At 39.6% G+C, this 11,313-nt stretch overlaps 2 protein-coding genes and 3 non-coding genes across 7 annotated transcripts; 1 reads left to right on the plus strand and 4 right to left on the minus strand.

Annotated features, from left to right (window-relative positions):
• Positions 1-498: 498 nt before the first annotated feature.
• On the plus strand, positions 499-7,070 carry LOC143449392 (uncharacterized). Of its 2 annotated transcripts, none has more exons than XM_076949573.1 (10): positions 499-669; positions 3,822-3,887; positions 4,160-4,251; positions 4,384-4,573; positions 4,843-5,087; positions 5,243-5,378; positions 5,583-5,794; positions 6,002-6,116; positions 6,389-6,578; positions 6,692-7,070. In XM_076949573.1, the coding sequence occupies exons 1-10, from the start codon at positions 609-611 to the stop codon at positions 6,777-6,779; spliced, it is 1,395 nt and encodes a 464-aa protein (XP_076805688.1). In that variant the 5' UTR covers positions 499-608; the 3' UTR covers positions 6,780-7,070. The 2 variants fall into 2 exon arrangements, with proteins under 2 accessions (XP_076805688.1, XP_076805687.1); XM_076949572.1 differs by lacking the exon at positions 499-669 and adding an exon at positions 909-3,618.
• Trnaa-agc (transfer RNA alanine (anticodon AGC)) lies at positions 2,313-2,385 on the minus strand. Its single transcript has one exon. It is a non-coding gene; the product is annotated as a tRNA-Ala (tRNA).
• On the minus strand, positions 2,835-2,907 carry Trnaa-agc (transfer RNA alanine (anticodon AGC)). Its single transcript has one exon. It is a non-coding gene; the product is annotated as a tRNA-Ala (tRNA).
• On the minus strand, positions 3,016-3,088 carry Trnaa-agc (transfer RNA alanine (anticodon AGC)). Its single transcript has one exon. It is a non-coding gene; the product is annotated as a tRNA-Ala (tRNA).
• Positions 7,071-7,220: 150 nt separating the features above from the next.
• Positions 7,221-10,961, minus strand: LOC143449393 (neuronal acetylcholine receptor subunit beta-4-like). 2 transcript variants are annotated; one of them, XR_013114561.1, is made up of 9 exons: positions 10,427-10,961; positions 10,024-10,169; positions 9,637-9,791; positions 9,331-9,504; positions 8,992-9,132; positions 8,415-8,626; positions 7,940-8,152; positions 7,619-7,753; positions 7,221-7,407 (listed from the first exon to the last, which is right to left on the minus strand). XR_013114561.1 is itself a non-coding variant. In XM_076949574.1 (9 exons), exons 1-9 carry the CDS (start codon positions 10,479-10,481, stop codon positions 7,294-7,296), a joined length of 1,359 nt encoding a protein of 452 aa, XP_076805689.1. In that variant the 5' UTR covers positions 10,482-10,959; the 3' UTR covers positions 7,221-7,293. The 2 variants fall into 2 exon arrangements, 1 of the variants encoding a protein (XP_076805689.1); XM_076949574.1 differs by having other exon boundaries at positions 7,619-7,767; positions 10,427-10,959.
• Between the last annotated feature and the right edge of the window lie 352 nt (positions 10,962-11,313).

An 11,313-nucleotide genomic window follows, 5' to 3' on the forward strand; every position in this document is an offset into this window, starting at 1 on the left:
ATGGAAGCTTGAGCGAGTACAAACAGTGTATGGTAAAAATCTTTTCAAAAGCAACGTATGTTTAAAGAAGGTTAAACTGTCAGGTTATGCCATGTCTATAAAATGCACAAAATGTGGATAGTAATTCATTTCGATTATACCAATTTTACTGACAGAACGCGCAAAACTTAGACCTTAACCACTCTCTTCTAAACCAAAAAATTATCAAGCTTAGTCCGTTGACCAGAAGAAAAAGAGAAGGTAAAAACTTTCAAAGGCTAACGTAGTCAGATTCTAACCCATGAAAGCTTGTCCACTCATGCGTACCAAGAATTCTTCACATGTTTTGAGTTCAATGCACCCCGTTAGAGACAAAAAAGAGTTCAAACATGCATTAAGGTTAGCCCAGTGATGTCCAACCCCCCGCCCAGTTAAAAGGTTTCGTTGTTGTGCCTGGTGCTCAGTGATTGATCGTAGTCATTCGTTGTCGATTGTAATATACGTGCATGACGATGGATAATTATATCCGCACGCTGGCGCTGATAATACTTTTATGTCGCGCTGAAGCTCTTCAGATTGAATGTGATCAGCCGATAACGCCGGTCGTAGTCATCAGTATAGTCTGTACCATGGCGGTTATGCTCGTCATTCTATCTATTTATCTGCTATATAATCGCTGCAAGAGTAAAGGTGAGAACGGTTTAGTTTTCTAGAGAACTTGTCATTACTTTCAATACTTAAATCATTGGTTTTTTTAAAGGATGTTGTGCTGCATTGTGACGTGTCTAGTGGTTTTGTCACATCACATTGCTTGCGGTTTTACGGTTATCTTGTCCGAGGCTTGTGCTTCAAGCTATATCGTCATAACAACGATAGCGGATCGCGTTGATGTGTCAAGTACAGTCGCATTGCTTGCAGGCAAAACGTACAGTGAAGTTAAACCTGAGTCATTTAGCTTTACTTTAATGAAAACTTCTTGTTGTTTTTGGCTTCATTGTAGTGCTTGAGCATGTAGGAAAGTTTGAACAAGTTAATGTGCAGCACGAAACAGTTATTAGGCCGGTTAGCAAACAATTTTTATTACGTCAGATAGGAAAGATTACGTCGTTATCAGGGGAACGTTAAGTACCAAGTATGATTGTGATATGGTACCTTCTTTCAAAGAAAAGTAATGTCTCATATTGAACTTTTGCGTACCTCTGATTCGGCTAGATCTGTTCCTTGAAATGTAAACTAACATCTCTGTAAATTTTTCTCCATGCATTGGTTTAGTTTGAACGTCTTTGTTTGAAGTTGGTCAATTTGTGTTGGTGTCAAATTTTTTCAGGAGACGATTTTCTTGTTGGGAATATATGTTTGGTGACATTACCTTTTTACGTAATTTAGGTCGATTGGTTGATATGCTTGAGTGAATAAAAACTTCCCTCAGAAGGCGCACGGCGGCAATAAGGATCCAGTATTCTAGTCGCTATTTACCGCGCGAATAATGATCGATTATTTGTACAACGCAACAATTTGAGTAAGAAAACAGGACATTTGACACGGCGTGCTCGCATAAAATCGTTGTGTGTTTTATGACGAAATAGTCACAGTGAAAGGGATCTGGGGTTGACGATCGTATTTGTTTACGGATGGCGTTTCGCCAGCCTACGTTTCATGATTTATTGCTTAGGTTACGAGCGTTTTGCAGTTAAAAGCCTTCTACCTGAGCTTGGCTTTCGTACACGCACAAAAGGTTAAAACTCTATAACAGGCGCGAGTGACTGACGTTGTCTATTTCGCTTTTCTTCCTTTTGAGATTGTCGTAAGTGTGCAGTTAGCGTGGCCCGCAAAGTTACCTTAGGTCGAATTTAGATGCTTGTTATTAGCAGGCAAAAATTAGCTGCGGACTTTCAGAACTTATTATATTGCATAAAATTATTTAGCATGGGCATTCATGGAGCGTTAAGGTTAAGTGCACCCGATGCTCAGTTGAGAAACAAAAAGGTTTAATTAAAACATTTTCTTATTGAACGATATTAAACCAGCAACCCACAAACCATTGCAGCTAAGCCTCTACTTTCACGTGACAAAGCTCGCAAAACGAGAGAAAAGGTTTATTCAAAGCAAAAACACCACAACCAGAGTAGATGTAAATATTTTAATTGCAGGCGTTTCGAATAATAACTATTAACTACATTATTATATACTTATTCTATATGCAAAATGCAATGCATAATGATAGTAATATGTGACGTTTCAATCTTTAGTAACGTTAGTTAATTTTTCACCATTTCGCTCTTAAGAAAAGTTCTACTCATGGAAAGGTCGCCTTAACTAATGAAAAGAAAACCTGGAGGTGCCGGGTATCGATCCCGGTACCTCGCGCATGCTAAGCGCGCGCTCTACCATGTGAGCTACACCCCCGTGACGTTATTCGCTTTCGTAACAAAAATAATCACACCGCCGGTACCTGCCTAGTTCAACTGAAGTTGCTCAGATCAGAGGATCAGATTTTTATTTCCGAATGACGTAGTGCCCATGAAACAGCTTACTTACCAATCAAACTTAAAAAATACAAATTTAGCAACAAAGCTATTAAGGCTAACGGTATTGATTAGCGACAAAATTAGCATCATGCTTTATTGTGCTATAACGAAAACGATTAGCATAGTAATTTTCTCTACCACAGTTAATGGCATAAAATAAAAGATGCGATAGTCGGAATATTCTCACGGATTGAGGATTTCAATTAACTATGTAGCCTTCACGTACTCGAAAAAGAAGAGATTCTTATACCGGAATTAGAAGGCTACAGTTTAAGGCTGTAGGCTATGGCGACAAAGTTTCAATTTTAATGGTTCGCAAAACAAAACTGGAGGTGCCGGGTATCGATCCCGGTACCTCGCGCATGCTAAGCGCGCGCTCTACCATGTGAGCTACACCCCCCTGTCGTCAACCGCTTTCGTAACAAAACAATGACACCGCCAACAATTAGACCATGCTTAAGAAAAGTCCTAAACTTGAATAGGTTGCTTTATCTAATAAAGGAAAAACTGGAGGTGCCGGGTATCGATCCCGGTACCTCGCGCATGCTAAGCGCGCGCTCTACCATGTGAGCTACACCCCCGTGACATGCTATTGTCATTAATCCTTAATTACTTAACAAAAGATAAATTAACGTGTGATGACAACCTTTTCCATAAACCACTTGAAATCCCACTTAATCTCGAATGCTGTACTCTTTAATTGGGAGCAGCAGAATTCAACAGCTGTATAAGCAAGTGAAGAAAAAGGAAAGAAACAGGTTTTGTTTCATAATACAAGGTTTATTATATGAAAGTTAAGCAATTAAATTTCAAAGATATTTGAAAAGTTCATCGCAATTTTCGATGGAAATGTTAGATTCTGATTAGGTTGTAAGTTACATTCAACACTTCACACGTGTAATGTTTTCACGCTTCGTTGGCCACGCAAACTGCAATCACGTGACACTTGTCGCTCTTAGTTTTTTGGTAAACATCATAGCAAAAATGTCTTTATTTTGGTCCATGACCTTTGGAGCTGGTATTCTGGAATTTTTTCTTGATCTGTTCACAATCGCCATCATATTTGATGTAATAGCTTTGTTTTTCATGGGAAGGTGTATTTGGAATTGGGGTAAGTCGACCGAAGTACTTGTTGTTGTTTATGGAGGCTCTCTGGTTGTGCTCTTGGGAAATGTGTTCTGTGTTTGTTTTCTTGTGTGGTGAGGCGCTGTTTGCTAATATTTACTCTGTTGTTCGCGTTCATAAGTAATATTTTTGTTATAAAGGGATTAACAAAACTTGCGGTTATGATTTTTCATCGTTATTTTATTACAGCAACGCTCCCCAACAATGAGCAGAAGGCGGGATACAGCAATGTCGTCGATGTCACTGATGAAACTGGTAAAGAATGGATGACTGTTTCGGAAAATATTTTTAAACTTTGAATTAAGGAAAAATCAGATTAATGTTTCCTTATGGTTTTTGAAAATGTTGCAAACAGCACAACGAGTATAAAAATAGACATATATACCGTATATATTTACAAATAGAAGTATATTAAAGACGTTCGGTTTATACTTTTTCTTTGGTGTATGTTTCTTTTAGAAATTTTTAAACATACGTCTCTTGTTTTCAATCGGAGGTTTTTTAAATAGTTTTTTACCTTCACCTAGCCTCAACTTCGACCAGCAGAACCCCGATAGTGGTTAAAACATTTGTCAACGAATCTACCCAAACCGGCGACGCAACAACCGAAGAAAAATCGGTAAAATTTCCGCAATGCTTTCGTTTTCGGAACGCAATCAGTTAAAACAAAAACTCATTATCCGTTCATAATTAGTTTGCTGACTGACGCAATAAAACACCGTTTAACCAATTGTTGCTTTCTGGTTGCTAGGTCCAAGCCGATCTTGGCAATGTAATGGGCTCGGGTTTAGTTTTCGCCCCCATTGCAAGCACTCACACCGCCACAGCTTTTCTAGAAATTAAAAAATCTGGTAGCGACGAAGGGGAAGTACTGGATGGCCCAGTGGGGAGTTCTTCGGAGTCATCGAGTTCAAGTTCAAGTTCTAGTTCAGATGACGAAGGTGAACTTTTTTTCGCAATATTCTGATTCCTGTTTAAACTAATTTTGCCAGAAAGCGGAATGGGCTAAATTACACCACACACAATCAAAGGAGCCTTTGCTGGTAATTGCTATCTCTTCAATTTAAGATGCTTGTAAGCCACTGTACCATGTGCACAGCTACCATCACACTTACGAATAATCGCATCAAAGGTGCCGCCGATTACGCAGTCGGCCGGAACGAATATTTTGTTACTTCAAATCGCGTTAAACTGCTTAATATTTCATCAGAGGACCATGCGACGGTGAAGAAAGAAGATGATGGAAAATATGAACAACTTCCACCTCCAGTGGAACCAGAGGTTGAAACGATCGAGCATCAGACGCAAGAGCAAGATCCTCCTCCTGTCAAACGTGGATCTTCCCGAGATGAGATTAAATTCAAGTCTGGGTGGAGGAAAACGGTCAAGCTGATGGAACTGGTTCGCGCCAAGTTAATTGAAGAGAAGAAGATTCTCGAACTCGAACGGGAAGAGGTATGACGTTAGCGTCTTGCGCGTCAACGTTTACAGTAAACGCTTCGGTGATTTTACAAAGCTATGTTCAAAATATTTTGCCACGGTTATTAGCTAAGGAACGCTTGTGCTGGTTTCCTTAGGCCTGCTTGACGTGATGTGTTTATTTCTTCCAGGTGAGCCAAGAAGACGTTGAAAAGGAACTCAGGCCCTACCTGATTGGCCAGTATCCAATCGCTGGGATCTATGACGACAGAAACGGACAGAAAGTAGCTCTTCTAGCGGCCCATAAGAAGGGCCTCATTTCTAGAGGTGGCTGAATGTCTTAGATCCCTCAATTACAAAATATTGATTTTAGTTGAGATATGTTTGCTAACAATTGTCCAGCTATTTGTGTGTTTTAAAATTTTTCCGTTTCTTTGCGCACCAAACAATTCTCTTTGCGTGCGGTTGTTGTGGTTGATTGATAATAAGGCCTGTATGAGTATCAAAGTGAATCGATGTGGTCTTGAACAGGCACCGCGATGAGTTTGCTAGAAGCTCAAGCCGCCAACGGGAGCATTGCTGATCCCATGACCGGTCGTCAGATGTCGGTCGATGAAGCGTTAGAGAACAATTTGCTAGACAGACACTTTGCTTCTGTGCTTGGCCGAGCAGAAAGAGCTGTTCACGGGTACAAATATCGACCTACCGGCGAAGTTCTGTCGCTGTTTCAAGCCATGAAAAAAGTAAGTAGTTGGCGTAATATGGAATGCTTTCGAGCGAACGAACACTAGACCTAAGACAATATTCCTTTCAGCTTTGCCATTTCAGAATTGCAATTTAGCGCAGCGCAGCGCAGATCCGATATTCGACTTTGAAACGATAATATTCTGCTCATATGTCTCCTAGTTTGTTTATTTTTCCCAGAATTAAAAAACGAGTTCTTATTTCAGGGTTTAATCGTCGAAAATCACGGGATTCGTTTACTTGAAGCTCAGATCGCAACCGGAGGAATCATCGATCCCGTCGCTAACATAAGGTTGCCAGTGGAAACAGCTTATGAGAGAGGTATGTATCATGTTTATCTGAGTTTTTTTTCAGTGGGTCGTTGTTATGTAACAGCTTGGCATTCGTCATCCATTTGTATATCGTGCGCCACCATGCGACGTACGATTTTCTGTTGTAAAACATAACTAAAAAGCCCACAAGCTCTTGCTGAGAAACATTGTATTGTCTGCGAAGTCATTAGATTGGCAAATCAATTCCGCTAATTTTAAGTTTGCTGAGAAATTCGCTGCGGCATGCCTAATTGTTTTGGTGATTCAAATCACGTGATTTAGGTTTGTTTGATGAAAACCTCCATCGAACTTTGGAGGACCCCAGTGACGACACAAAGGGATTCCTGGATCCAAACACAAATGAGAATCTAACCTATCTTGAACTGATGCAGAGATGTGTCGTCGATAAGGAAACTGATCTTCATCTTTTGCCGATCGTGAAACCTGAAGATAAACAAAATTATAAGCAGCGGTAACTTTTTTCTCATGTTGATTTGCTGAAAAGTCCATTTATTAAATTCAAATCAGACAACCACTACTTGATCGGTTAAGCGCCACCTGAAATACCTCTCTCATGATTTTTAGTTCGGCTTCCTTGGCCTCATCTATTCAAGGCAGAATGTCGAAAGAACCTTCGAGAAGAACAAGCACAGCAAGTTCAACAACTGACTGACATGAACCCATTTAACCAAACCCTTTACAATCATAGACATCTCATATCTATATAGTTTGTTTGCTCAATCTCATTCCGAAATAACCGAAACCATAAAACGAAGATTTTAGATTCACAGTTTTCTTACTTTTCTTCTAACTGCTGACGACTTACGGTGGAACATTTTTTAAGTGGGACGCGAGAATGATGTTTCGCTCTTTTTCTCAAATTTCGCTTGTACTGTATTAACATTAACTGAAACAAACAATGCAATTACCTTGCGCGTGCAAAAAAAAGAATTTATCGAAAATGGTTGTTGAATGGAGCCGCAGTTTTCTTTTCCTTCATTGCAAAAAGCCGCGAAAGTTTTTGATTTGAAAACTTACAACAGAGTACTGTAGAACAAAGTCCAGGGCAATTAGTCAAGATTATTTCGTCTTGTTGAGCAAAGCTGCATGATAGGTTTGCATCCAATCAGAGAGAGGCACGCTGTATGACGTGTCTGTGATTCTGATAACGACGGATAAGATTTGGTTCAAAGGTAAGGCTGGATAAAAATTCCCACAGTCCCCAGCACGCAGGAGATCACGAAGACATAAAGGAAGAGCCTGTCCGTCACCATAGCAACGTACTTCCAATCTTCACGAACCTGAGTGACAACATTTAATTCGGTGATAAAAGATGCCAATTATGAGTTAAATAATTCTTTCTATAACATACAAGAACCTGAATATATGAAAGCTCATAATGTGTGAAGTGACCAAATTATAAAGTAATCATTAGTAGTGTAATAACAACAGTATTAATCATAGTGATCGTTATAAAGTGACCAAATTTATCGGTGGATGTCTGATGCTCACGTTTCTTTTTTTTTCTTCGTACTTCATATAATCTGCGATCATCTCCATCGACTCAACGACAGCGGCAATCTCCGGAGAATTAATCGGTTCTTCACTCTTCAAGCCAGGAGCACTGCTACCCGAGATGTCGGATATCTTGATTTGATAATCTAAGTGAGTCAAATGCGAACAATTCTTCCCAAAGCACCAATCAAAGTTTTTACGAGGTCCGTATAAATATTTCATGAACAAAAAAAGTTTATTTAACCTTGGCCATACTATCAACTTTTTTCATTTAGTCAAAAGTGTCATTAAATTGCATTTTTTAATCTTTAGGCTTACCGTGCTCTTCGCTTAGATCCCCGAAGCATCCGTACGACTCCTTGAAGTCCGGCCTCTCCATCGCAAGATAAGCGGGGAGGACTTCAAGGAAGACGTGTTTTATCCAATCGGGCATGTTGTGGGTACTGGGATGTCGATGGTGGATATTAAGGACACAGACACTGGCCACAATTGAGAAGGTGACCAAGACCATTGTAAACATGAGGTACTTTCCTGCCAAAGAAGAGAAGCTTATATGCAAAGTATACCTACGCGATTACTAATGTGTATAATTAATGAATCTTTATAACTCTTAACCCAGTGGAAAAGTGAAGTAATTACAAGACAGAGAAATTGTTAAAAATGGCTAAATCATGGTTAACGAATCGATAAAGTTGAAAGCTAGATGAAAAAAGCATAATTCGAAATCAACATTTCCACGAAAAATTATCATAACCTCACACACACAAATAGTATCGCTCCGCAACATCAATACCTAGCAGAGGCACGTCAAGGGAGGTTTGAGGAACGATCTTTGAAATCAAGAGGAGGAAAAAGGTCAAGGCAAGGAGGACTGAGATGCAAAGAGTCATCTTCTCGCCGCAGTCCGAAGGAAGATAGAAGACGAGGATGGCCAGAGAAGTGATGAGGATACAAGGGATAATAAGATTCACTGTGTAGAAGAGCGGTTTGCGACGGATGATGAGACTGGTAAAAGATGTAAAGTCTGGAAGAAATTCTGCTTAACTTGGTTTCGCGAGATTAATCCTTTTGATTTTTTATTTATTTTTCTTTAATCTTTTCCTACCTCAATCCCAACACAGGCATATACCAAACCCCATAATATAAATCTCTACAGAAAATGTTCAGCAGTTTCTTATCTACATCTATTTCGTATCTATGGCACACTCATAAATTCCAAACTAACTAAACTTTAATTACCCGTACTCATAAATTCCAAACTAACTAAACTTTAATTACCATTACCCGTACCCCGTGTAGTACCCGTAAAGTGTCGTACTAAGTAGTAGTAAAGCAGCAGAGCAAAGTAGAGTAAATGTAAGGTTTAGTACCTGTAAAGAAGATGTTGATAAGCTTCGTCTTTTTCGTTAACTTGTTTGGTCGCCGGAGTGCCCAATATATCCCATTCTCCGTTCGGGGAAAAGTCGTCCAGGGTTGCTTTTGGTTTGAGAAGATGCAACTCCACTTTTATCCTTAACAATATATTTAAGAAAATTAAAACGTGATGAAAACTGGATACAGTATCCAGTTGCAGGCTTCTTCAACAAATTACCAGAACTTGATGTGCCGTTTGGTGAACTAGGCCTACCACGTGCTTAACTATTGTTAGGAGCCTATTGTCTAAATTCAAAATGCGTAATATTTTAATCACATGAAAGGTATAAGCACACCTGTCATATGTCCAGGACCTAAATTCCATCGAACAATTTTGTGTGTCAAACGGGAAATGTTTTACTTCAATCTTGCAAGCGCTTTTATAGATGGCAGGAGGCATCCACGCGACCGAACCGTTGTTGTAGACAACAGCGTTCGACTCCAGTGACACTTCGAAAGTTCCGTCAGCACTGTTGGAAGTTGATTTTTGTTATGCAGTCCCATATAATTTTTCGCCATTGACTGCAGAGGTGGTAGTGTTTAACTGAAAAAGTTTAGCTTATCATCGCTACTGGTATCTTATACAAACCATATTTACCTACTTATTATAAAGGACTATGTCTGGCTTCCATATCGTGTCCGACGGAATTTGAATCTTCCTAATGCCTCCGTATTTCCGTGGGTCCCACGTGAGTCGGGTATCGTGCCATTTTTGGGGAAGCCAGACTTTCGTGGTCATATGCTGTTCACGTTCATTCTAAGTTGTAGACGAAAACCTACTTTAAGTTGAACTCAGACATATTAATCTAACGAACGTTACTCTAAGTCTCAAACTAGGTTTTATTTTTGGGGTCTAGTGCAGAAGTGCACAACCAAATGACGCCAGAATTTGAGTATAGCTGAGGTCTAGTATACTAATGCGTCCTGTGTTTGTGCACTTCTGCACTAGACCCTTATTCGTCACATAAGGATCCGATGGCGAGACTCACAATTTCTATAAGCTGAGAAATGATCAGGTCGAAATAGACGTTGACCCTTTCGTTGAAGTTTTGAACCGGTCGCAGTGCCTTGTCATAGCGGGAGCCGTTTGTCAGATACTGAAGTAAAACTTCCTCCTGTCGCTGAGTTAAACCGCCTGTGAGGTCAAAAGAGGGACACCTTGGCGCCACTGGACTCTTAAGCTAACCACTCGACGTACAATTTAAGCAAAAAAAGAAAGTAAGTTGTACGTAGTTATGCACTAACATAGGTTTAGTGGCCATTTCAGAACTAGGTCTAGAAGGCGAATATCGTCAAACTTCCCGCTATATAATACACGATACAGGTAAATTGTATTAATCGTTGTAATGAAAGTGAAGAAACTTGTAGTATAGTATAGTATGGTCTTCTTACCATTGACGTAGATGAGAAGGTAAAATGATAAGATCTTCGCGATAATACGTTCCATGTACAATGCGTTACCAGCCTTACAAAAGTAATGCTACTTTAACTCAATTCGAGGTTATTTTGAGACGAATACAAAATCTTACAATTTGTATTTGTCAAATTTGATCTATAACTCCAATCATGAATTGCATTCTTAATCAGTCTCTACAACCTGGCTACACGTACTGGATTGTCTACCAATCAAAATGCCCGTATACATGTAGCCTGGAAAAGTATTGTTAACTGGCCAGAGTTGTCTCAACGGCAAGCAACGTCACTTCGACGCCTTTTCCTTATCTTGTTTCTTTATTATCCTTGCGGAATTGAAACCATTTTCCCTATCAGCTTATCATCGCCTCTATATTTGTTACGTCATAGTCATTAGCAAATCTGTGTTGTGTTGAACTTTCTCCCAGCAAAATGTCTGAACCAAGTTGGAATTTTCTAAATGATTTTGGCAAAGAGTTGCAGTTAGAGGAATGACGTTAAAACAAGGTCCAAAAACTTCAAGATTGCTGCTTTAATGATCGAATTCTCTTGGGTCGCGCTATTCAAGGACGACAACTGTTGTCACGTGACAAGCAGTTGCCAACTTGCTGACAAAACACACGAGTTGACTCCTGGTGACCTTTCTGGACTGTGAAGTCGTTTGGAACCGCGTTATTATTGATTCATGTTAAAATTAATTCAACCCAATGAAATTTGGGACATCAAGTACAGAAGCGAATTTATCAAGATTCGGATTATTTTTATCAGCCTGAAAGTCGTAGACTTTTGCAGAACCATTTAAGATTGTGGGTATCGGTAATGGAGTGTAATTTGAACGTGTATGCCATTCGATAGTCTCGATTTAC

This window comes from Clavelina lepadiformis, chromosome 3 (genome assembly GCF_947623445.1).
Source record: "Clavelina lepadiformis chromosome 3, kaClaLepa1.1, whole genome shotgun sequence".
Taxonomy (NCBI): domain Eukaryota; kingdom Metazoa; phylum Chordata; class Ascidiacea; order Aplousobranchia; family Clavelinidae; genus Clavelina; species Clavelina lepadiformis.